Source organism: Prunus persica, chromosome G1 (genome assembly GCF_000346465.2).
Source record: "Prunus persica cultivar Lovell chromosome G1, Prunus_persica_NCBIv2, whole genome shotgun sequence".
In the NCBI taxonomy this organism is placed as follows: Eukaryota; Viridiplantae; Streptophyta; class Magnoliopsida; order Rosales; family Rosaceae; genus Prunus; species Prunus persica.
The window spans coordinates 36,144,794-36,172,061 of NC_034009.1; the positions used below are offsets into that span (position 1 = coordinate 36,144,794).

Below are 27,268 nucleotides of genomic sequence, written 5' to 3' on the forward strand. Positions count from 1 at the left end.
TTGATTTGTATGTCATATCAGTGTCGCTCTAGACTTCAATCTTGACAGGTACTAATAAAAATATCGTCTATTCAGGCTACCCAACGGAATAATGTCGTGTAGTTACACAAGAAACTTCGTGGTATTTGTCCTAACTCTCATTGATCTGAATTGACTGTTCTGATGCTAACGCTACTTAGACACGCAATACTTACCACTCTTATGTGGCCACTGATACACACGCCATGTCAATGAATAAATGTTGTCATGACAATTAGAAACTAATTGGAAACACTCAAGCATTCCTAGTGAGTGGCCTCATGACAGCATTCACTTAATTGACCTGGCATGACACATCAGTTGCCACATAAAGTGGTCAGTTAAGGTGGTCAATGTTATGTGTCCAAATAGCATTTTTGGTTTCATTAACAAATTTTATTGACACTCAGAAATTATGAATGTACACTAGAAGCTTCTTAACTTTGGACCCGAAGTTTTTGATTTTAAACTACCTTGTTACAATTGGTTTCTCAATCTAGCAAGTTTTCCTTATTTCAAATAGGACTTAGGTGAGGTTATAAAATCCAGCTCAATTGTGGGCATTTAAAATCACACAAGGAAGTTGATAGTGAGAACCAAACGAGGTATAATAAGTTTGAGAAAGGGTGTATAAAGGTTTTATTCAATTGTATACATGCTCGATTTTGAGGTTAAAAGCGAAGATTCTTTGACAATATAAATAAAATTTTGCTGAATCACGTAAATTTTTAGTTCAAAAACTCTGTAAGGATGTAAATAAAATTTTGTCGAACCACGTTAATTCTTGGTGTGTTGTTTTTTTGGTTTTTTTCGTATTTCGTATTGGGCTTTAAGGGTGGCTCACGGTGTTTTTTGCCCTTTTCCGAAATTAGGGTTACGGACAAACTCATGAAATTTGTTAATTGGATCTGCTAATGGGCCCAATAAGCCCAACCCTAGAAATATATGGGGCCTGGGTTTTCTTAAGGCCGCTCGGCCTTCGCGTGCTGGTTCATCAACTCCATTTCCTAATTAACTGTCTGGCTCATTTCTTCATACAACGAACAAATCCCATCATCGTAGTCCCGCTGATTATTCGTCTGTCATAGTAAATTACCTCACAGCCTGTGATATAAGTCTCCCTCTTTTGTCTGGTTAAGTTATTTCTGGTACCTAAAAAAAACTACCATTCCTGGTCTGCTTTTACTCTTTAACCAGTCCAACCTCCGTGACCGATCACCCTGCAAAACTCTGAACGCGGTTTTCAATATTGTCAGTCCGTTTTTTTTTTTCTTTTTTCAAAATTATTTAAATTATATAGCTTCATTTATGTTGACCGTAGCTTTGTTCAATCAGATGGGTCAAAGTCACTGATCAACTTGTTTGATTTGGTTGCAGGATCTTAAAAGATATTGTTTTGCTTGTCTGGAAAACAAATCAGAGCAAAAATGTTTAAGCGAGTATTTGGGAAAGCAAAGCAGGAAGCCAATGCCCTGCCAACTATACACAAATTAAACGATGTATGATTTTGGGTTTGTAGGTGTTGTCAGGGTTGTGCTGGAATTTTTCGCAAATTTTACGAGTCTGAATCTTGTGTTGAGATTATAGTTATATGGGTTTTTGTTTTTCTGCTAAAAGTATTGTTTTTTGGGATTGTGCAGACACTTGAGATGTTAGAGAAAAAGGAGAAAGTTCTTGTAAAGAAGGCAGCTGCGGAGGTTGAGAAGGCTAAGCAATTTACTCAAGCACGAAACCGAACTGGTAAGACCCCCTACAGGCTACATGTCGTTTATTTAGTTTTTTTTCTGTTCCTTTTCTCTTTTTGGTGAAATTATATCATATGAATATATGTTTTGTATAGGATCCGGAAAGAACTATTTTTTTTCTTTCTTTTTGATTTTGTTGGGTTTTTAAGAATGATGCTAGGCTGTTGCATGGTTTGCCATTTGTGGTGGAAGGACATGTAAAACACTAGAGAAAACAATGGAGTTATTAATTAACTGTTTAAATCTGAACCCGTAAGCAAGTAAATTATGTAGGTTTTGAAAGCAAACCGTATTTTTTTCGCAATTAGTATCAAATTGTATATCTTATTCTTGTTTTTTATCCAGCGGCAATAAAATGTTTAAAGAGGAAAAGGCTTTACGAACAACAAATTGAGCAGCTTGGAAATTTCCAATTGCGCATTCATGATCAGGTAGGTACTGTTGTAAATTTTAGTGAAGTTTCATTTGTTGAGAGTTTATCATGAAGACATATTTTGAATTGGGGTTTCAGATGATAATGCTGGAAGGTGCAAACGCTACAACGGAAACTGTTGATGCATTGAGAAGTGGAACATCTGTGATGAAGGCCATGAACAAGGCCACGTAAGTTGCATTTAAACTGCATTCCGTAGAATTTATAGATTCCATGGCCATAATTGCCATAACAATGAAAGAAATTTAAATTCAAATGAACTATAGCATCCTCTGCAAAGTCAGTCTTAAGTTACTCTCAAAGCACTTTGGATGATCTTTCAAAGGAAGCATTCCATATCCTTCTGTTCTGAATTGTACATCTCAACTTTGGCCTTTTTTTAACAGGAAAATTGATGATTTGGAGAAAACAATGGATGAGATCAATGACCAAACTGAAAGCATGAAGCAGATTCAGGAGGCATTATCAGCACCTATTGGTGCAGCAGCTGATTTTGATGAAGTATGATCTTTGCAAGTTCTTAGTTCATGCATGCAATGGTTTATTTTCAATATATTAGGTTCAAATTATGCAACTTTGTTTCTGCAGGATGAATTGGAAGCAGAGCTTGAAGAACTGGAAGGAGCTGAATTGGAGGAGGAGCTTTTCCAGCCAGCCACAACTGCTCCCGCAGCTACAGTACACGTAAATGCCCCGGTAGGCAGGCAACCAACCCAACCAGCTCCTCAGAGGAACAACCGTGATGAGGATGAGCTTGCTGCATTACAGGCAGAGATGGCACTTTAAGAGGTTACTTATATGTATCAGGTTGGTAATTTATCTTGACAATGGACTCCTCACTCAAGCGGGGTGATGCACATAATAAGATTTAAATTGTCGTAGAACTTAAATAAGAATTCAGCTTCTGTTGGATTAAGATTTAAATTGTCATTTGAATCAAAGTTATGTTTCTCAAAGCATTTATGTTACTTCATATGATCTGATGGGTTTTGTTGCTGTGTTTGCAGTTGTTAACATATAGAAGGAGAAGATTAATAAAACTTGAATTATGGAGGATGATGCGAATCTCTCGGACTCTCCAGACTGACTTGTGACTTTTAATACTGCATTTGATGGTCTGTATGTATACAAAATAATAAGTTGGTAAAACTGTTTTTACTACTTTGTAATATAATGGGTCAAATATTAGGCTTCTTTGTACAACTAATACTGGGAACTTATAGTCATTTTTTTTTATTTTATCACTATCGAAATCTTATTATGATTTTACAAAGTTAAACATAAACTCTATGCTTGATCACAATTTTAGAATCGTTAAGCTATGATTTCGAGCTAATCGATGACTTGCAAAAACGGCTATAGCTCACAGAATGATTCTAAGAAAATCTTAACACACGCATCGCATCAATTACATGAGGGCAATGGAAATATATCATTACTCTCCATACATAACATCGATCCATTGACCGAGCAACGTGCATGAAAAATATTCAAAACGACGCACCATAATTTGAAGGATTCAATGTCAAAGAGAAGAATGAACAAAACATAAAAGCATGTATAAGATGGGTGTGAACCATGCTTGCAATTTGACAAAGATTCTCTACTTAAATATAAACAGAACAAACCGTGAAAGTGGGGGGGGGGGACCATAAGTGCATCATCATATGAACACAAGAAAAACAAGAACCTGTATGTTTTTGCTCTGGTGTTTCAATGAGTTTCATAATTTTAATTTTAACTTTTAGACAGGCAACAAAGTTGAGGTTATCTTTTTCTCTGACTTGGAATAACTCTGTCTTCCATAAAGAAAAGTCTGAAAGGGATGCCCCATCTTAAGTTCTTCACTTGCTGATGATTGTAAGGCATAAAATAGGATTATGGGGTGTGACTTCTTAATCACATCAGACTAATTGCAAGATTCTTCACTTGGTTTGTTTTTTTTTTTTCCTTTCTTTTTCCTTATTGATTTCTCTTAACAGCTAAATTCCATGAATTTGGACTTTCTGAAATAGCCAATGGAGAAGAGGGACCTCTATTGTGAAAACAAGGGGCTCTTACACATTGTCTTTTCTGATTTCTGATATGGGATTTATGCTTTCTTCTTAAGTTCATTTGAAGAAGCAAATGACCCACTAGTATAGTGGTTTAGAGCAATTGTTCCTTAAGAAAAATTCTAGGTTCGAGTCCTAGCATCCATGTAGTGTGTGTGAGTTTAGTATGTTATCGCCCCTCTCAATAAAAAATGTCCTCAAAAAAGTTCATTTGGAGAAGGAATATTCAACCACACATAAAATGCCACCAAGAAGGAGATAAAGAACATTCATTATGATGCAACCTTTGAAGTTCAATGTGAAAGCATAAGATAAGAGACAGAGAGAGATCAAAACGTGAACCCCATCTGTTTTAAACCTTTCTGTAAATGCAATATATCCCATAATTAAGAAAACTTCAAAACCAGATTCCCAGCCCTGGATAGCTTCGATGATTTTCAAACAATCCCTAATTGGGGCAATTCTCGTAGACGGAGCATATGCAATGTTTGGTAGCTTATGGCAAGTGATCTAATCTCATATTTTAAGATGATGACTAAGACTAACAATGTTTTATTTAAATTGGGTTTCCAAAATAAACAATAATGATTAAGTAATGCTTAAGAACTTAATAATGGCAGTGATTAGTGAGGCTTAATTATAATCTTAAAGTCTTCCCTTCACCAATAAATTGTACGGGAAATTAAAAAATAATTATGTCCTCTCGATTCGTGAATGGACAGGGTACTTGACCGTACAATGAACAATGAAAACGATCCATGGATAAGTTTAATGTTCTAGTTATGAATCACAGCTCTCAAACAGTGACACTTGACCTTAGGCACACACTGCATGAATAATTTAAACCATATGGAGTCGAAACATTCAGAACGCGTTTTTCCAAAAAATAATGGCTTCTCAATACACATAAAAAGGGAGAAAATTTTTGTAAGTTTCTATAGGGTAATGTATGCAAATGTGTATTCACATTGCTGCATGAGATGAAAATATCCAAGCGATAATGGAGAGGGGGATTGAAACACAAGACCTCAACTGCTTCTTCAAACATAACCTTTGATTTTACCACTTCCAAGTCTTGAAGTTGCAGAGATGATGTAGGTTATGACTGAGTAAAATATCAAAAGCAGGGCAGAGTATCTTTTATGGTTATTTTTTGAGAGGGACATTTCGGATCATGATCAACTTTGAACTGGCCACACCCCCACACAACTTTCATGACCCCTGGCATATAAAGAAACAGGCAAACATGCTGAGGCCATCCAAACCCCCCAACACTGATTCTTTGTGCCATTGTACCTTAAAGACAGAGTAAATTAATTAACCAAATTTCTGAGAACCCACAATGGGAATGCCTGTGAAAGTTGAAAGCTTTATACACAGACAAACAAAACAAACAGAGACAAAGAGGAAGGGTTCCATACATGTTCATCTACTAGTCATTACTTAAAATTTTGATTTACATCACATTTTCTCCTCCTCTATGAACAGAAGCAGAGGTCCAACTGAGACTGAATATGACTAGAATAAATGAAAAAGAAATTAAAACAAAGGGGAACCAAAAAAGAACATCCTTTTTTCTAGCTAATATTTACTTCCCCCATTTCCTTCGCCAGTTCTAAGCATTTGCTTTTGTTTCTTTTCCCCATGCTTTTTGGTTTTCACAGATGGTTGAGAACCCTTTGACTCAGTCCTTGTTTTGTGCCTCAATATGAGCTTGAAAATAAATCACCAAAATTTGTACAGCTAGCTGGGCCAAATTCACTGGTTTTTTCTCCAAAGCACATGCCATAATTCACATCATAAGGCAGACCGAAATCTGTAAACAACCCAGAATCATCAAGGGAACCATTTCCAGGTAGTGAGGCACACTTGTCAACAGCAGCTATTGAAGAAGAGTCTGAAATGTTTGAGCCATCCTGAGATAATGAAACAGTAGTGTAACTTTTCTTTGAACTTGCACCAAAATCTGAAAAAGCCATGACCTTGGAGCTGTATAATTGATCTGGTGAGTTTAAAGTCCAGGTTTGGTTATAGGCATTCAGTCCAGAATTAACATCAGTTAACATGTGCAATGTGGGTGGAATTTGGGTTTGGAATGTTGAAAAGGCAGAGTCTTGGGGTTCAGCTTTTGGGACACAAGGCAGGGCCAGTGAGGCTGCAGAGCCAGGAAGAGTGGCATTGTTAGTGGGCTCTTTGCTGTTCTTTGTTGTGAGGTTTTGTTTTCCCCCAAATAGCTTCTTCTTTAATTTGGTGTTCCAATAGTTCTTCACATCATTATCTGTTCTTCCAGACATCTGAGAAGCTATCACTGACCATCTGAAAAAAAGTGGGGAAAAATGTTAGAAATTATTAATAGTGTTGCAGATATAAAAACCATGAAAAAATTTAGTATAAAGAATGATAAATGGACTTGCCGGCTCCCCATTTGGTTGTAGAGGCTACATATAATGCTGTCTTCCTCTTCAGTGAAGCATCCATGTTTGATGTCTGGCCTCAGATAATTGAGCCAACGTAAACGGCAACTCTTCCCACATCTCCTAAGACCTGAAAAAAAAAAGGAAAAATACAATTGTAAGAAGAAGAAAAAAAGTTCAACCTTTTCTCATCCAGAAAAATTCTGAGAGTCAAACTGATGAATGGGTTTAGTATGGACGATTCATTGAACAAATTGGCAAAATAAAAAAAGAAGAACCCTTTTGTTCTTTTTTTCATAATTTTCATTCTGTGAGGTCAAAAGATAGAACTAAGCATCACACAGAGACAGAGTGTGTGTGTGTGTGTGTGTGTTTGTGTGTGTGTGTGTGTGAGAGAGAGAGAGAGAGAGAGAGAGAGAAAGAGAGATACCAGCTTTTTTGGGCAAAAGGATCCAATTTCCACCAGTTCCATGAGTCTCAAGGTAGCTCTTGAGAGTTGCGTCTTCATCAGGTGACCATGGACCTCTCTTCACATTATCTTTGTCACAACACGGAGTGCGTCCCATGGCTAATTACTCACTTCCACACACACACCACCAAAAAACTAATTTCAGAGAGGGAGAGAGAAAGACTTAGAACCAGAGACAGAGACAGAGACAGAAAGAAAGTTCAGACACGCTGATGCTCCAAAATAAGCAAATGCAGGAGCTTTTGGTGGAGAGCTTATAAAGATGGTGGCACCTTAAAATAAAAAACAAATAGAGTAAATGAAAAAAGGCTTGACCTTGTACTTGTACGACCTCCCCATTTCTCAACTTTAATTATAATTTCTTTTTATCTGGTACTTGTTCCTTGCATTCCAAGACAAAGACCCAGTCAACATTCACACAAAAACTGTATTGACTTTATTTTTATTTTTATTTTAACTTTTAATATCGGGTAGGGTAATATCATGATTCATGAAGATGAATGAACCGTTCAAAACTGACGGTCCAAAATGTCCCTTAGTCGAATTTTACTGCTTTAATTAGTTGTGTTCTTCTAGCTCTGGTCAGAAGATATGGACTTAGCCACCACACAGGCACAGGGGAACAAAACCCTACTCTTGCCTTGATCCACATCCACTGACAAGTGATTAGCGGTAAATAAATATTTGATTAAATAGTATCATATGAGAAAATTGTGTCCAATTAGCAATAGTAAATCGAAAATTGGAACTCATACACAGACAGTTCTAATGGTGAATGCTTCAAATGAACTTTTCAATGTGAGCTTGTACTATTTTTGACATTTTACTATTCAAAGTAACCCATCAAGGCGATGAGCATTGATGTCTTGGTCACAGCCAAAAGGGTTTTAAAATATCATAAAAATTAATTATTTAATTTCAAGTTGGTGTGGCTGCTTCTCCATTGTTTTCCTATTGACTTCTTGGTATTTTGTTGTTTTCTCTGCTTCCAGTCTAAAGATTCCATGTCACGGGCTCAAGTCGTTTTTAATGTTTATATATATATATATATATATATATTGGTAAATACCATGAGATGTTCGGGCCAGTTTGTGTCTACCTCAATTAATTTCCACTCGCGAAACTGAGCCTGTCACTGACCACCGAGTGTTGCAACCTTCGGGACTCAATCTGAAATACAAATCCAATAAAACCCCAGAACCTTATCCAAATGACGGACAAACCACTGGGCACTTGCTAAACCAGTAACTCGACATCACCGTGTTTTTTTTCCTTTTAACCCCACCACGACATCATTTTGGTGCACATGGGTTAATTTAATTGGTTTACTTAAAGCAATATTTCATACATTCACAGCCCAAGTCTCCTTAGGGCCTTATCAATGGACAGAACAAGGTGAAACTGACCAATTTCTTTCATTCATTGGGTTCACTTGGGCTGGGCTCATGTGTGAGGGTACCACAAAGGAAAAACGTACAGAATTTGAGGAGAAGGCAGCTCTACATATCTTTGATTTTTCCTGCGGCTTCATATATAACCGATGAGATCCCTTGCTACTCCCGTCCAGACACTCCCGTCAAAACATTATTAATACAGCGTAAGTATTTAGCAAACAAATGATATTTCTTAACTGACGTCCTAGATTTGATTTCCTCTTTTTCAATATTGTATGTATAAAAAATAAAATAAAAATTATCCGTCTTAATATGTGAATAAACTAATTAGATGTATATATATTGAAAATTTGCAATGAAGGGCCTTTGCATAATCATTTGAGGACATTAAAAGATTGGAACAATATGATTGAGAATTTGAGCCTACGTTACTCCTACTCCTATACTAGTGATAAATCGTATATCGACTAAATAAAATATTTTATATGCCCAACTTCCATTAATTTACCCTTATCATTTTGCTGGATGCACATACAAAATCCAATATGCTAAATTATTTTTCTAATAACTTAGAAAACAAACAAAATAGCTAATCATGACATATTTATTTTACACTACCTAACTCTTTCTATAAGATAAAAACAAGATTTGGATAAGAGCCCAACTTGTCACATCATTTTTGTGCAACCACCACATTTTCAATCCAAAATATATAAATATTATATGGTCCTCCCCATAGCAAACAACAACGTAACACCCAACGAATAGATGGCACAAAGGAGGGAGGAAATAGTGCCAAATATTGGCATATAATTGTCAATCAACTTAGCACGATAGCGACAATGTTTTGTCCATCGGAAAAAAATTACTTGGGTCCCTTCAAAACGTTCGTTTGTCCCTTCATTACCAAGTCAATGTCTCGCAATCTATTTAAGCTTGCATTGCATGGCTATACACATTTTGGAGTATAATAAATATTTTCTTGTCGGGAGATAAATAAAGATTTATCTGATTGACTTTTATTATAATATATGGTTCAAATTCAGTCTGATAAATTAATAACGCAAGTCTGATAAGAAAACATTACCCTCTAAAATAATAAGTTCTTGCAAGTAGGTATAAATCTTTAGACAACCGATGGAAAGTTAGGTATGTACTAATATTATGGCACTCATGAAGAACTTCTACTCCATAAGATATTTTGGAATTGGTTCAAGTCCTTGTCCTGGGTTTTGGAGATGAAATTACATGTAACCAAACAGAGCCCAATAACACACTCTCCAAGGGATTTTGTGATGGAAGCTTTTGTTTTTGATTTGATGGTAATGTATATAATATATATAAGAGTAAGACCCACCAGCTCAAACAGTTTTGATGAGCACGCCACTACAGGATCCCTCCCACTCAATAAGTAAAGTTGCCATGCCACTGCAAAAATCAACGAAACCCTTGGAACCACCGTCCACTTTGTCTGCCTTTTTCATTCTTTTGAATCATTCAGTTCCCTTTTTCTTTTGTTTTATTTAATCCTTCTATTAAACCCAATCTCAAAGGAGTGGTCTTTTTTATTTATACACATAATTATACAACCAAGATGTTATAAGAATTTAAATTAGAAAAAGAAAAACTTCATTGTAACGAAATAATACTGTTTTATTATTCTGACCAATAATACGACACGTGAAAAAGTTATGTCAAGTGAACAAAAAATGATATTCTCGTTACATGAGAGTTTATCTCCTAAATCTGAGACCTCTAATCTACATGCCAATGTACTTTTCTTACTTTCAATGAGATATATTAATCATAAACAGAACTAATGATTTTGATTGCTACATAAAACAATTATTTACACGGATGTGCTTCTCTAAACCATCACTTTCAAACTTAATGGATTATATAGACATTAGTTCTTGTATCTTTGTATGATTAAGATTAGATTAAGTAGGAACAAGTGTGGCCGTTGAATAAGATACGTGAATTAAGAGGTAAATTTATTCAAATCTGCAATCTAAAATAAATTGACAACGTGCGTAAATCTTTGTATGGTTTATACTCTAGTACATTTTGTGAGAGAAATGCAAATAAATAACACTACAAATGATCATCATCACAAGAGATCATGACGAGAGATTAATTTGATGTGGAAGTTGTAACATAAGCAAATGGTGCCTCCTTGACCATATCCTCTCTTTGAAAACCTTCACATCAAAGACATTATTTTTACAGATAAAATCCACGAAAGAATAGTCAAAGCACAAGTGGTGGCACATAGTGGATAAATTAAAAGATTTCCAATGGATAAGGACGGGCTTATCAGCTCCACAAGCCACGTCATGAATCCAATCGCTGTGTACATGAAAACCAGATATAATTGTTTATAGAGGGTGGTGGGTTTAAATTACAATGATTCTTTTCCACAGGTTTAATCATTTTCTTAATCCATATAGCTCTAAATGAATAATTTGTTTACAGGACACTTTATTAAATAAATTATAATTTTCTATTGCTTCATTCTTTATAATAAGCTTGGAAAGCAAGCTTGATCAAAGCGAAAGCATCAATGAATTCTATCTGCTTAGAAACCCACAGAGTCAGTTAATTCAATAAAACAAATGATAGTCTAAATCAATCTAATGTTCAGTAATCTAAATTAATCTAATGTTAGGAGAGTTTAATTAATCTAATGTTCAATAAAACAAATGATATTCTAAATTAATCTAATATTTGGAAAGAGAAACTCGAATTACTAAATTTCATAATTCATTCATATGACATGTCTGAGAATCCAAAGCTTAAGACTGAAGCTTGAAGACAAAACACAACTTTTTTCATCATAATGTTAAACTATCCAGATTAAATTACAACATTTTCTTATATGTGCAAGACATTAATTATGGAGAATAAAACACAATTCAATCGCAGAAATGGGGAAAAACAAAATTGAGGAAATGAAATTTACATTAATTGAGCCATGAAAATGAACTTACAATATGATTATCCGAGAAAATTTGACAGAAGATGCAAAAAGAAAATTAAAATTCATAGACATTGATCAAAGAAAGTAAACAACAGCTACCCAAATTCCCAGCAGCCTCAACAAATTCTTCTTTTTTATCTGTACAAATTTGCAGAACGGGACTTTGGAAAATCTCCTTCCTTCCTTCACAGTTCATCACATCAACTATTTACAACAGTTTCAAAATTAACCTCTATTCACAAAAGGTCAGAAGAATCAGAAGGCCACTGATATTTAACGCATCAGCCAAAAAATTGAATCAAAACGGAACACGATCGACAAACGAGTTCACACTGCACTCGGGTTTCATTCACTCACTAGCTCCGAAACCCAGCCCACATCAGGAGCTGACATGCCCGAGTCGACTCGGCCGACTCTGCCCATCGAGTTTTCCTTACTCAGCCTCGCATACATTCTCGCTCGGAGATCCCTCCCGGACTCCACCCTCTCCATTGCCGGCTCTTCCTCGCAAGGGTGGTCCCAAATATCAACCGCCCCGGGTCCAGCCCGACCCGAGGTCCGAGTCGGAGTCGAAGGAAGGCTACAAAACGCGGGTCGGAGCGCAGACCCGCGTGGAGAAGAACCAAACCCAGATCCCATTTGTGGGCCCCATGCAGGCGGAGCACTCATTTTCATCTTAGCAAGCTTAAAGTTCCGCATCGAAGCGACGAGTTCACTCACCGAGTTACAGCCGAGTTGAGGGCTGTTGGGCGACATTGGTGGCGAGTCAGACGGCGGAGATATCGGCGGCGATATCAGGATCGAGGTGGGTGACGAACCGTACGAATACGAGTCGAAAGCGCCCGACCCGTGAGTTCTCGGGCTCTGCCCGGGCAGGACCCGAAGCTGTTCGGGCGTGTGAGCAAAGAAGCAGACACGGCGGTGGCAGCCCAGCCCATCCTTGCATGGCTGCGTCCGGTAACGGGCCGGGTGGAGCCAACACTCGAAAACGCCGTGCGCGAACTCGCACGAGTCGCCTTTGGCGCAATGGCCCTTGCGGAATTCGGGGCAGGCGGCGCCCGAGTAGTGGTACTTTCTCGGGTCGCGGCGCCGGGCCTTCTCGCCTGGGTGGGCGTACGGACACTCGGTCCAGTCATGTGACCTGCCACGCGCGCACCGCCGGACCTTGAACTCGAACATGCGGAACTGGTCGCAGGAGATCGGGTTCATGGGCATGTCCGGGTCATCGCCGAGCGAGTCAGACTCGTTTGACGGAAGGTAACGGTGGAGTGCGGCGAGCGAGTCGAGAAACATCGGAGACAGTGGAGAGTAGTCTCCGTTGCCGGCATTGCTGTTTACGTTGACGGAGGGATTTGGGGCGGAGAACGGCGACGTTGGGGTGAGATCGTCGAATGGGTCCCACGGAGGGACTTGGAGGGTCGGGTGCAGTCGGGTCGGTTCTCCTAACATCATTTTCGGGTGGGGGCTTGGACTCGGGAGTTTCTGCAAATGCGAGAGAAGATGGTCGCTGAGTGTCTCATATATATAAACGGTTTTGAAGTAGCAGGAAGAAGGAGAGAGAGAGAGAGGGTAAATGCCAAGTAGGCCACATAGTCACAGAGTGGGGTTGGGTTTTAAGTTAACCGTGGTGGAGTTAAATACGTAACTGCGGTCAATTAACTCTAGTAAAATATCTACCGCCTCCAGAATAGCCCCTCTATTTCCATGGAAAGCCAACGATTTTTCAAATTTTAATATATTTTACATTTTTTAAAACAATAAAGCTGTACTTGCACCTTTTTTAAATATTTATTATAATTCTAACGTTACATCTAAATTGCTTCGCACCCTTCAAAAATTAAAAAAGCAAAAAAAAAAAGAAAAAAAAAAAGAAAAAGGTATTGCTTGGAAGAAAGCCAACCAACACTTAGTTGATCTCAAACAAAGATTTATAGGATCGAATCCAATAAATCGGTGCATGAACTTGTATAGATCTGGTTTGATGTTTAAAATGTTTTATTTTCCCCAATCAAATTTGCTTTATAACGTTTATCACCTAAAAATGCATGCAGAAATGAAGGATAAGGTTCATGATCAAACAAAAAAGGAAGATAAGATCAAGCAATGAAAGTCATGCAACATTTCAACCACTTCGATTATGATTGATTATAGACTTATAGCTCGTTGCTATACCTTAATCTTCAAGACAAAAATAGTACTTGCGTATTTTCTATGGAAGAGCTATTTTCACACAAATTTGTGTAAAGTTTAGATTTCTAAAATAATATTGCCCAAGATTTTTATGTTCAGTATTTGTTAAAATGGTAATTGGATAAATGTTTGTCCGAAGTAAGACATTTGTTTATAAGGGGTTTATAACTTAAGTAGTTTGTGCTAAAAAAAGTGAAACTTTTAATTGTTAGTGGTGCTTGAATTTATAACCGAGTTTTATTATTCTTGAACTCGTTTGTGTGTTATTTTTATCTTTCACTTTTCATACGTGTTATAATTTAGTCATTTCCTCACATTATATCAATTCTATCTCAAGGGGTAAAACGTCAATTTTGATACTATTTTATCCTCTAAAACCAACAAAAAAATGTAACGGAATAATTAAATTGGAACTTTAATGAGAGTTGAAAGATTAAAAGGTCGTAATACATGGAGATTGTGCATTCATTCCAACGAGCTACTTGGATTTATGAACTCACGGACCACGGGCCCTGGTTTGGTACGAAGTAGTACCACCGGATTAAAATTGCACGTAGATTTGGGTCCAGGTTAACCTAACCGGGTCAAGGTGGTGATAAGAAGCTTGAGACAGAGAGGTTGTAGGCCCAACCCCTTCAATAAAGAAAAGTTGACAGGTCGGCAAAATGTAATCGCTGTGGGATCCTCCGTCAATGGATGGTTCATAAATACTCTGGGATGGAGGGAGGGTTACGTGTAATTTGTAAACAACAAATTCTGTACGGAAAACACGTGTGAGCTCGTTAAGCGATGCTGTACATACACGTGGTTGGTGGTTTCTCGAGGTGGCGGTGACTTAACTTCGTCCTTGGCTGATAGTCGCAGGGCTCTAGCTGAACGGATGGTGTACGTGTGGCACCTGATTAGCTCCTCCGCGTTTGCCCTCCTCGAGATCCTCATGATCTTGTCGACTCAGTCCACTGGAGATTTTATTTTTTATATTTATCTTGTTTTTCCTATATGTAAATTTCATCATGGATATTAGAACAAACAGAATCTTAAACAAATGGTTAAAAAATGGCAAGGGAAGATAGTCACAAATTAACAATGTCACTTTTGTTTGATTTATGTTTAATCTTCACTCTTTTGTTATTGAGAGTTATGTTACGGTTAGTCGCTCATGTATATTAGGAAGTCTATAAATTAATCATGATTTGTTTTGAATGAAGATATAAGCTTAGTTAAATTGATTAGAATAGTTATACTCCTTTTTATGCATCTGAGTTCGAATTTTTTATCTCGCAGTTTTAATGAATTTAAAATAAAATAAAACCATGCTCTTAGCTTTGGTTATGATGTTACCTAATTTAAGTGGTTGGATGACGGTGAATAAGTGGATAATCATTTAATCCCATGCATTTGGATGGTCTACTTGTAAATTAGAATAAAGATGCTAGGCTTAGCAAAAAGAGAATGAAGATATTAATAATTGTGATTTGGTGGGGGTTTATGCAAGACAAATCTCATCGGCCCGTGGTTTAGGGCCTCGTGCTTAGTAAATGTCGCCAGGATATGCTGCACATCACAAGATTAAATCACTAAATAAACCCAAATTGAGCACCAGGTTCTATCTTAATCGCAGTCATAAAACCCTTTTAAAAGCACTCGGAAGAGTTAAAGTCTTCAACCATTAAATAATTATAAAACTAATGAAAGGATTTATTCTCAAAAGGGTAATGATTCGTTGGGTCGTTTTGCATCAAAATCGGCTTAGGCCCAAAATGAAAAACGGGCTTTTGAAATTGGGCTAATTTAATTTTAAAAATCAAATTATTTTAATTCATAAATCGTGGGAATTATAATCCACATCAAGCTAGGGTTTTAGAGAAAAAATTCGCCAAATCGGTTCTGACAAAGCTCGAAAAATTGGCCTAGGCGGATCCGGTCCTTTTTTTCCTTGAGGCCGAGATACCGAGCTCTCTCTCTTCCCCGACTTTGAGGGGCGGCGCTGATTCGATCACCTCGCCGACCTCCTCATTTTGAATGTCTGACACGTCTGTGGCTTTCTCAACCTCCATGGTGCAATCAGAACTCCAAGCGACGGTAGCATGGAAGTTGTGATTTTTGTACGGGTGAGATTAAATTAATATATTTAATAGGTGTAGTATAGCCGAACGGCTATACCCGTTAAAAAATATATTTAGTGGGGCGGCTATACTCTTTAAATAATGTATTTCATGGGTATAGTAAAGCCGGGCGGCTATACGCTTTAAATAATATATTTGATGGGTATCATATAGCCGAACGGCTATACTCGTCAAATAATATATTTAATGGGTATAGTAACGCCGTCTGGCTATACTCGTTAAATAATATATTTAATGGTTATAGTATAGCAGTATAGCCGAACGGCTATACGCGTTAAATAATATATTTAATGGGTCTAGTATAGCCGCGCGGCTATACTATTTAAATAATATCTTTAAGGAGCATGCGGGTATACGTTTTAAAAAGGTATAGCCGCGCGGCTATACTATTTATTAAAATGAAAAAAAAAGGGGAAAAAAGGACCCGGCTAGCACCCACAATTTTTTTTTTTTTTTTAAAATTTTCCTGGGCGGGGGGCGAGTCTGGCATCTCTACAAATACATCAAGCTAGGATTTTAGCACTCACTCTTTCTCACCATTTATCAACAACGTAAAGGTTGGCTCTTCCAACAATTCACTGTTTTTTTCTGTGCATTATTTTTGCTGCGACTTAGAGTGCGTTCATTTGAAATTTGTGAAATTGTCGATAGCTCTGAAGAAGTTGTCAAGTTTTGTGATAAATATTGGGCTCTTTGTATTGAATAAGTCCAAGTTTCACCTGAATTGCGTCTCTTTGAAAATTCAAACCCTACAAGCTGAGAAATTGCAATTGAAAATCAGTTCCATTTTCTGTTTTGGTTTATGTTATGTTTGGTTTGTAGGAAGCTGATGATGAACAAATATTCTCTTACCTAAATATTCAGTTTCATGTTTCTTTTGTTGTATTGATTGATTAGTTACAAAGTGAGTTGGTCTGGTTAACTGACCCAAAAGGAGTAGGCTGCTTTATCAGGAACACTTGGAGAGCAATGAGGGTGATCCTGAGTTACTTGTTGTTTTATGTGTTATCTTCAGGACATGAGTTAAAGAATGCATAAACATGCAATGGATGGGGACAGGGAGATCCATTGGTTGAGTAGTTGTACCCATTTTTCCATATTTTCATTCAATTTCAATGGTAACATGTTTTGTTACATCTCCATAGTCAGATCTGTATGAGTTTTGAGTATGGGATTTAACCACTTAATTTGTGTTGCATCTTTAGAAATTTTATTAAAACCTACCATTCGAAGACCAACTTATTAGATGAAGTTATCTCTGGAATATTTTGTTCATTTATTTCTGATAGATTTACATCAGATCTCAAGATCAAGAGCATTTCAATTATTGGTGGTGCTAAAGATGCCTGCAAATTCGTGACATTTCCCAGTCTTAAAATTTGGTTCCGGTTTTGGTTTTTGCAATTTGACCTGCGATGCGAGGCTGCAACCACAAACACACACACACGTTATCTTCGTAAGGCTTTATAGCTCCGTAATGAACTTCAATCCGAAAAGGCATCAAATCAAATCATATCACTGAAACTACAATTTGAACGTTATGAGGGAAGTGCGACATGTTGAATCTGAATGATTGTAGCCAAAAATTGTAGTACGAAACCAGAGAGCATTTCGAGCTATCTTCTTCCATTGGCAACATAATTGGTTCTTCTCCAAGCGGCAGTCAAGGCAAAGGCACCACGGAATATAATTGGTTCTTGCTGTTCACTCGTACATTTAGAGCCCAAAACACTCTTTCATTCCTCTCACATCACAGTCTTAGTTGTTTTTCATTTACAGGCTTATTTAATCTGCTTCTGGTGATTCAACATTTGTTCTGGTGAAATCACATTTGTTCTGGCTCCAGTCATAGAATCTAACAATTAATTTACAGGTCTTTTCATATGCATAAAAGGATTTTTGTGGACACGTCACCTGAACTTAATACCTAAACCCAACAAATTGTTATGCTCCAACCGACTCAAAAAATTGTTATAAAAATGAAAACCAATTTGCTTGATGTACTCAAAGTCAAAGATAGAACAAAAAAATTCATGACTTTTGAGTAGAATACCAAACCGGCCTTAAAGTTTTCGACGAATAAAAATGGAGGATTATTTATAAAACTAATTAAAGGATTATTCTCAAACGGGTAATGGTTCGTTGGGTCGTTTTGCATCAAAATTGACTTAAGACCAAAAAACAAAACGGGCTTTTGAAATTGGTTCATGGGTTCTCAGTTTGCCAAGAAATTTACCTTCCAGTTCTTGGGTCAAGACTCTTGAACTGTTAGATACGTTTTGAGAGAGGCATGGATACCCAGTCCCATATATATAGAAAACGATAGTTCAAACTATAGGAGAGAGGGGGTTTCTCACACACACAATCAAGAATCAAGGGATTCGAATCTAAGATCTCTTAGAACATCGGCAATGGTTGTTCAATAGTTCAAGAAATTGATCTTTTTTGGCATCTATTGAATTGAATTGCAGTTTTACTTGCAATAGTATAGTTCAATAGTTTCAGATCAATAGTTATATCTATTTATATATTTTTTTTACATACTCAAATAAAATAAAAGGGACAAATTCAATAACACTAAAAATTGTAACATTGCAATATTCTCAAAGAGATCTTTAAAAAGAGACCAATTTTGAATATATTTGAAGAAAAAAATTTAATTAATGTATTTTTTTCTATTGCATTGAATTATTGAACAACCATTATGGATGCTCTTAAAAACATAATACATTAATTGCTGTATTTTTTTTCAATTTTTATTAACATGTGGGTCCCATATTTAGCTTATTACAATTGCGTCTATTGCAATGAACTAAATCACACCATTGCAAGCGAGATTTTACTGTTTTAATTCAATTTCATGCAATAAAATTGCATTGATCCTAACTATTGCAGATACTCTTTAATACATTTTTCCACTGGGCTAGACCATTGACGTATTAACATTATCTTTAATTCTTCATTTATTTGTCATATAGAAAATTATTACCCTTAATATATTTTGCAAAAACAAAAACCCATTAATTTTTGGTCCTGCCTAAAATGATTATTTCATATTGATGGAACATTTGTACCCAATCTTATATCTTTCTGGGCCTGCAGCCTTGCACACAAATTTGAAATTTGCAAATGAAAGGAATACCGGAATGGCTTGCATTCCTTGACTCAATGAGCACGGATAGTTATGAAGGCCCAGTCTCACCTAATTTTGCAAAGGATCCAACAGCCAAAAGATTAATATCATTCATGTATCTTGCAGTCAAAGGCTAGAAAGGCAAATGAATATTCAAATCATAAATTAAACCCTCTGGAGAGCTTCCATTCCAATACAAGCATACCACCAATCTGCAAGACAAAGCAAAGCACAATCCTTGGAACAACAAAGAAAGAACCAAGATTTTTTGTCTTGTTTTCTAATTTATTTGTTCAGATTGGTAGAGTCGTTCGTTGCTTTTAAGGTTTGTTGATCCAAATGTTTTGTTTGTTTGGGTTAAATTAAACCCAGGTAGACAAATAAAAAAATGGTCCCGCGCTTTTCGTAGTCTTCACTTTACTCGAAAATTTGCAGTTGGGATTGTGTTTATATATGAGGAGGCTCAGAGCTTGGTGCTTCAGAAGCCAAGTCTCCAAAAGCAATCAGCAGAATCATCCAAAGGTAGTGTTTTTAGTTCTCTAATTATCTTTTATGAGTAAAATGCAGCTACTCATTTTGTATTTATTTAATTATTTTTGGTTTTTTGGTGTTGGGTTAGAGATCCAAAGAAGAAGCCATGGAGAACCAAAAACAGACCGACAATGGCGCCGACCACAAGGAGGTTTGGCCTTTTTTTCTTCTGTTCTGTTCTGTTTTGTTCCTCAAGTTTTGTAGACGCTTTTCTTGACATTGGGTTATTCGTTAGGTTGCTTTTGGAGAATATTTAATTCAGGAGAATTGCAATTGTCTTTTACTTTATAAACATGTATTTTACTTTATTCTTTTTTATTTTACAGAACTCACTGAACTTTGAAATCGAAGCAAATTAACTTTTGAACACGAAATATATATATATATATATATTCAAAATAATGAACACAAAAAATAGAATTATTTATTTATTTATAAATAAATCTAAGCAGACAATCTGACGTTACATGGTATTTGATTTTGAGTCCTTAAAAGAGGAAAATGATGATAAAGGGTTTTAAGAAGTAGCTACCTGAACTTAAATGCTCCAAATGCTCCAACATTTTTATGACTTCTGCTTTCTCCGGCTAGAAATTGGTCAATTCAAGTAGCAGCCATGCTACAAATATCATTCTGAACCATGATTTCTCTGGAGGGCTGCATTCTTGGCACCCCAACTGCTGCGACGGCTTTGTAGTTTCAGCTGATTCTGGTCACCCAGAAGCAAAGTCAGCAGGCAATAATTATGCTGTTGTTAACAATCGAAAAGAATGTTGGCAAGGCTTGGAGCAAGATATCACTGGGAGAATTTCCCCAGGTTCCACTTATGTGGTTTCGGCTTGTGTTGGAGTCTCTGGACCTCTTCAGGGATCTGCTGATGTCCTGGCAACTTTGAAACTTGAATACCAAGGTTCAGCAACTAACTTCTTGTTGATTGGAAGGTAACCGATGTTTTTACCGTATTACTGCATTTGTTTCTTTATAGATAAGGAACTTGTTTTAACAGTAGTAACCACCTGCAGAATTTCTGTATCGAATGGGAGGTGGGAAACGTTGGATGGAAAGTTTTCACTGTCAACAATGCCTGATCGGGTTGTATTCTATTTGGAAGGGCCTTCTCCTGGAGTTGACATTCTTATAAAGTCTGTTGTGATCTCATCTTCTAGTCCAAAGGAATGCCAGGTACTTATAGTCCCTTTTCTTGCTTCCTCAGAAGTATATATGGAAGCATTAGAAAGAGGTAGCAATGAAGTGTTGTTTATGGAAGAAGTTTGCAGCGACTGCTATCAAGTTTTTTTCAAGTAGGAAAAGGTCTTTTTCTTCTTTGCTATCATCTATTGCTGATTGATTTTGGAATGTGTATCTTCCTTTTGTGTTTTGAAAGAATGGAAGCTCAGGAAATGTCAATCTTGGGGATGAGAATATAATCCTAAATCCAAAATTCGATGATGGATTGAATAACTGGTCTGGAAGAGGCTGCAAAATTGTTCTGCATGACTCAATGGGAGACGGGAAAATCGTCCCTCAAACTGGAAAGGTATTTGCATCTGCAACAGAACGCACGCAGAGCTGGAATGGCATCCAGCAGGACGTCACTGGAAGACTGCAAAGGAAGCTAGCGTATGAGGCCACTGCTGTTGTTCGGATATTTGGTAACAATGTCACTAGTTCTGATGTACGGGCTACCTTATGGGTCCAGTCACCAAATCAACGTGAACAGTATATCGGCATTGCTAAGTTATTATCTTTCTCCATGTCTCTTTCTAATGAAATTGTCATATAATTTGTTTCTTCAATTAAAAATCTTGATTATTTTGTTCATTTGCACCTTATCAGATTAGCCTTAATCTTAATCGAAGTTGGTTTGCTATAAAGTGTGCAGGCAACAGACAAGGATTGGGCACAGTTGCAGGGGAAGTTCCTTTTAAATGGCTCCCCATCAAAAGTAGTCGTTTATCTAGAAGGTCCACCAGCAGGAACGGATATTCTTCTCAACAGTTTTGTTGTCAAGCATGCTGAGCGAGTCCCTCCCTCCCCTCCACCAGTTATTGAGGTTTGTTGATTAAGTGATTCTTTTTCTATAATATTTCTGAGCATGTTTTCTTGGAGCTGACTACAAAGATATAAGCACTCAAGTTTTGGCTTTTGTTTTCATAGAATCCAGCCTTTGGAGTAAATATAATTGAGAACAGCAATCTAAGTAAGGGCACCAATGGCTGGTTTCCGCTTGGTAACTGCACTTTGAGTGTCGGAACTGGTTCACCTCATATACTTCCTCCAATGGCAAGAGATGGCCTTGGACCTCATGAACCTTTAAGCGGTCGCTACATCCTTGTAACGAAGCGCACACAGACTTGGATGGGTCCTGCCCAGATGATTGGTGACAAACTGAAACTCTTTTTGACATATCAAGTATCTGCTTGGGTTCGGATCGGTGCTGGAGCAACTGGTCCACAAAATGTGAACATTGCACTTGGTGTGGACAACCAGTGGGTGAATGGAGGGCAAGTTGAGGCGAGTGACAACAGATGGCACGAAATCGGTGGTTCCTTTAGAATTGAGAAGCAACCATCCAAAGTAATGGTTTATGTCCAAGGCCCTGCTCCAGGTGTAGACTTAATGGTTGCTGGAGTTCAGATATTCCCTGTTGACAGACAAGCAAGATTTAAATACTTGAAGAGGCAGACTGATAAGGTAAAGGGGTTGTTCTTTCATTTGTTTTGCAAGTATCATTATAAGTATTTCCAGCATGACATTATTACAAGCATCATCAAACTTGTCTCACTGAGCATTGCTTCATAAGATAAGAGCCTAAAGTATATAGTGATCTGAATTCGCATTCCCCTAATTTGTTCCAAATTTGAGTATTTCTCCTTTGTTGGAATGCAGATCCGAAAGCGTGATGTTGTCCTAAAATTTTCAGGATTGGACTCAAGCAGCCTGCTTGGCTGCTTTGTGAAAGTTAAACAAACGAAAAACAGTTTTCCATTTGGGACATGCATAAGCAGAACAAACATTGACAATGAAGACTTTGTTGATTTTTTCGTTAAGAACTTCAACTGGGCTGTATTTGGAAATGAGTTGAAGTGGTATTGGACTGAACCCCAAAAAGGAAATTTCAATTACAAGGATGCTGATGAGTTGGTGGACTTATGCAAGAGTCACAACATAGACATCCGAGGTCATTGTATCTTCTGGGAAGTGGTGGACACAGTCCAGCAATGGATCCGTTCATTGAGCCAAAATGACTTGGCAACGGCTGTCCAAAGTCGGCTCACAGATCTTCTTACCCGCTACAAAGGGAAGTTCATGCACTATGATGTCAACAACGAGATGCTGCATGGCTCATTCTATCAAGACAAGCTGGGTAAAGATATCAGAGCAAAGATGTTCAAGAGTGCAAACCAACTGGATCCATCTGCAACTCTGTTTGTGAATGATTATCACGTTGAGGATGGATGCGATACTCGATCATCACCAGAGAGGTACATTGAACATATTCTTGATTTGCAACAGCAAGGTGCACCTGTGGGTGGCATTGGAATTCAAGGACATATAGATAGTCCAGTGGGGCCGATTGTTTGTTCTGCTCTTGATAAATTGGGCATTCTTGGCCTGCCAATCTGGTTCACAGAGCTTGATGTGTCATCAGTCAATGAACATGTTCGAGCGGATGATTTGGAAGTGATGCTGAGGGAAGGTTTTGCCAATCCTGCAGTAGAAGGTATAATGATGTGGGGTTTCTGGGAGTTGTTTATGAGTCGACAAAACTCGCATTTAGTGAATGCAGAAGGTGATGTGAACGAAGCTGGAAAACGCTACTTAGAGCTCAAGAAAGAGTGGCTATCTCAGGCTCATGGCCACATTGATGAGCAGGGAGAGTTTATATTTAGAGGCTTCCAAGGAACATACAATATAGAAATTGCCACTGCCCCAAAGAAACTTGTGAAGACATTTGTTGTCGGCCAGGGTGAGTCGCCGGTAGAGGTGCCCATTGCCCTATAAATTTGCTGCTTCACTCAGTGAAGGGATCATTATTTTCATACCTTACATTTCAAATTTGTGTTGCATTGTTGTCACAGTTGTGCACAGAAAAAAGGTTCCACATGTATAAAACACAGAATAAGAAATAAGAAATAAGATGAAGTTTGTTGGTTGTGATCAGTCCGACGCAGAATATGAAACAAGCCCATTTGGCCTATTGAGCTAATGGGCCAATCTTTCTTTTAAGAATCGGGCCGTTATCGATATCGTCTCTTTAACTGACTCACACACAAAAATGTTACGAATTGATGTACATAAATCGTGTGGAGTTACATTAAACTTTACCAAATATGTAGAAGAAAAAAAATTGAGGGAGGAGCATGTACAAATCGTGTGTCTGCCTATCTCCTCCTAACAATCATTTGGGTCCCAAATTATATAAATCATGGAAATTGGGCCCAAACCCAAAATGCCTTTATCAAAGGGAATGGGCCCACCCAACACCATCACATCAATCTGATAGACTCCCACCATCTACTACTACTAGCTATATATCACTATCACTATGACAACTAGTTCTCTACTTCTCTCTCTCTCTCTCTCTCTCTCTCTCTCTCTCTCTCTCTCCCTTACCATGATTATGATGATAAATGGGACCCAAACACAGTCCCATCCCTGTCTCTAAATACCTGGTTCCAGTGGACCCCACACCCCACATGGGTGCATAGTCAGGCTTGCCCGTGGCTCATATTAGCCGACCCCCTTCTATATCTCTCTTATTAATGCCCATTTTACCATCCATATATATTTGTTACTGAGCTTGTCTATTTCAATTATTATAGACATGAATTTTCGCCGTTTGTTTGTTTAATGTGTCCAGATTGAACTTATTAAATTTAACAATAATTCAATATATTGTGTTTTATAAATTATACTTATAAAAATTAATTTCAATTTAATTTCAATTCAATCCAAACAGACCGTTAAACGATTATGGATGTCAGCATCACGAGAGTTTTACGATTGATTTGATGGGGGGGTGTTCGGTGGGTCGCAGACGTATCAGAAGGTTTGAAAGAAAAGTCTATTTTCTTCTTAAAAATGGTAAAATAAATTTTTATGAAGAGAAAGAAAAAAAAAGTTTGAAGGGAATGAATGAATGAATGGTGGAGCGAGAGACTGAGGAGAGAGAGAGAGAGAGAAGTGGGGACTGGTAGGAGGAGCAGAGTGAGTGAGAGAGTGAGAGAGAGTTATGATGTCTAGTGCATTGGGAAACAGCTCCCGCGCTGTTTTCGCGCGCCTTCCCCCAAAACGACATCGTTCGTGGGACCCACCCACCCGCTCCTGAAATAAGCTCCTGTCTGTCATTAACCAACACCTCCGCTGCCACTCACACACAGTCTCTCTTCTCACATTTGAATAATCTTTTTCTTCTTTTTTTTCTTTTTTAATACCTTAAAAAATAATAAACTCCAGAATTTCTTCACTGTGTGCTAATCAAAATGACTGATGGGTCATCCACTGGTAGTTCTCTGAAACCCTAACCCTATAGATTAATATAAATCCTGAAATGAAAACATCAACTTCTGGCACGTGCTACATTTTTAAACATTTTATTCAACTTGTCATAATTCAGATTTTATTTTTAATAAGTAGAATAGATAAATAAAGGTTTTCTTGCTTTTGGTTTCTTTCTTCCTTCTTTTTATTTTAGGGTTCTGAATCTGAATCTGAATCTCTACCCAAGGATTCAGAGTCAAGTACTGATAAGTGACAATTAACACAAATAATTCTTTTTAGTCAAAGTGCGTTGACCCTTTTCCCACGGGACAAACTCATCTGGTTAAGTGGCTTAATCAGAGAATTTATCAGTAGACATAATACAGTTGTTCTCGTACACTGCTGTATGTGTTTGCATAATCCTCAAATGGTTGTTTCTGTCTTCTGAAAAATAAATGTTATGGGCTGTTTTTTCGTTTTTGCATTGAAAAGTTTAACCAACCGCATTATATGAATAGATTATATCGCGTGATCGTATTACAATATTACAATAACATGTTGATACCATTATATTAAACAAATTTTTTACGCGGCCACGTGGAAGACATGCAAGAAGATTTACTGATAATCAGAGACATATGGGTCACCATGAGTGTCTATGACAATAGTAAATTATCATTAATCATAGCTACGCTGCTACGCATATATGAATTTAAGTAATGAATTAAAGTAAAGGCTTTTGACTGAGATTCTCTCCTGGTTGTTGGAGTGGGCATCAGCATACTTACCTACAATTATTATGATCTGGGACATTCAAAGTGCAAAGAGAAAGCAGATTCTGTCCTGTTAGCTTTTGCTAACTCGGGTAATTTTTAATGATAGACATGTGGAAAACCAATTTGAAAGACTATAGATGAAAGTCCATGCACTAAATTTGTTTTGTGAGGGCTAGCTTTAATTACTTTAGAAAAAAAGCTTGACATTGAGAAAGAAACGTTCTGATTAAGAATCATTAAAAAGTCGCTTAAGTTAATTCGTAATATCATATGCTTTCAATTCAATCATCCAGATGTCATGATTTACATGCAGCTTATAACCATTAATTAAATCTACTTTGAAACTAATTATGATACGCTGCTGAAAATTTTAAACTTTTGCTGGAGGGAAGCCTTTTAATAATAATTACTAGATTTATATTCCTCTAATATTCAAAATTAGTTTTTTTGGGATTTTTATATCCAACATAGAGCATAAAGAAATGCCAAATGTTTTTTGGTATGCTGACATTCTTATTGATATTGTTTATTCTTGTAAGAGGAATGAGGAATAAAATACTAATTTTCGTTTTTCATTCTCAAATTATTCTCATGGAATGAATTGTGAAATCATTTGGAATATAAGCGAAATTCTACGCTAAATTACAGGAAATGAGATTCAAACTCGAGTAAATACGACAAATTCAAAGTTAAAACAACATTGCCAATTTACAAACTCCCTCATCAATAATTCAACCCCTTACAAATTACATGTCCAATGAAAATGAGACTCATAAGAGCCAAAAAGAAAAGAAAAATTGTACAGATTCAATAGGTTATTGATGCATGATATTGCAAAAAGTCCATGGGTAAAGACAGACAAGATACCTTTTCTTTTTTCAACAACTTGAGTCTTTATGTTTACGCTAATTATATTATTTTCTGTTCCCATCAAATCCGACTCTTAAAGAAGAAATTAGACATATAATACCTTATTCTTAATCTTTTAGTCAATACTCAATACTTAGTGCTCATCACTGTACGATTGAAACAGCCAGCTTTGATCTTTACCCTTACAAATTAAAGACAAACCTTTTATTGTTTCACATTGGTTGCGACCCTCCAACCTCTTCGCTTTCATAATTAGACACAAAAGTCGAATACTTACCGAGCTAATAAAGCCAAGACAATTGTTTTAACTTATGCTTTTGTATGCTAAGCAGCTGGGTGGGGACGAATGATTATCTTAATCTAGGTCTTCAAAACTTGAGTACGTGGACAATATCCTTCCACGTATAGCTTCTTAATCTGGAATCGCAGCCGAACATTATCTCCTTGGATGCTTTTCATTAACTTTGATTGGTTGCTTAACCAAGTATTTTAAATACATTATCTCCTACTACGGTACGTAATGTATGTCTTGTCTTGTGATGTATTCAAAAACCTTTGTCTCACTCTCACTCATGAGACCAACAGTTCTCCCATAATCAAACATACCAATCTTTCTTTTTTACTATTACTAATTAATAATGAACTGCCCAT

At 37.1% G+C, this 27,268-nt stretch overlaps 4 protein-coding genes across 4 annotated transcripts; 2 read left to right on the plus strand and 2 right to left on the minus strand.

The window, feature by feature from the left end:
* On the plus strand, window positions 1,109–3,470 carry LOC18788801 (vacuolar protein sorting-associated protein 32 homolog 2). Its single transcript, XM_020556095.1, has 8 exons — window positions 1,109–1,269; window positions 1,396–1,517; window positions 1,659–1,758; window positions 2,109–2,194; window positions 2,275–2,366; window positions 2,583–2,697; window positions 2,785–3,003; window positions 3,204–3,470. Exons 2-7 carry the CDS (start codon window positions 1,446–1,448, stop codon window positions 2,980–2,982), a joined length of 663 nt encoding a protein of 220 aa, XP_020411684.1. The 5' UTR covers window positions 1,109–1,269; window positions 1,396–1,445; the 3' UTR covers window positions 2,983–3,003; window positions 3,204–3,470.
* LOC18793910 (transcription factor MYB36) lies at window positions 5,647–7,393 on the minus strand. The gene is made up of 3 exons (XM_007227128.2): window positions 7,095–7,393; window positions 6,665–6,794; window positions 5,647–6,566 (listed from the first exon to the last, which is right to left on the minus strand). Exons 1-3 carry the CDS (start codon window positions 7,228–7,230, stop codon window positions 5,954–5,956), a joined length of 879 nt encoding a protein of 292 aa, XP_007227190.1. The 5' UTR covers window positions 7,231–7,393; the 3' UTR covers window positions 5,647–5,953.
* Window positions 11,471–13,079, minus strand: LOC18793532 (zinc finger CCCH domain-containing protein 23). The gene has a single exon (XM_007223287.2). The coding sequence runs from the start codon at window positions 12,957–12,959 to the stop codon at window positions 11,853–11,855; it is 1,107 nt and encodes a 368-aa protein (XP_007223349.1). The 5' UTR covers window positions 12,960–13,079; the 3' UTR covers window positions 11,471–11,852.
* LOC18789791 (endo-1,4-beta-xylanase A) lies at window positions 19,084–23,664 on the plus strand. The gene is made up of 9 exons (XM_007225263.2): window positions 19,084–19,281; window positions 19,392–19,478; window positions 19,576–19,638; window positions 20,079–20,428; window positions 20,510–20,669; window positions 20,872–21,224; window positions 21,363–21,540; window positions 21,645–22,181; window positions 22,377–23,664. The coding sequence occupies exons 2-9, from the start codon at window positions 19,410–19,412 to the stop codon at window positions 23,490–23,492; spliced, it is 2,826 nt and encodes a 941-aa protein (XP_007225325.2). The 5' UTR covers window positions 19,084–19,281; window positions 19,392–19,409; the 3' UTR covers window positions 23,493–23,664.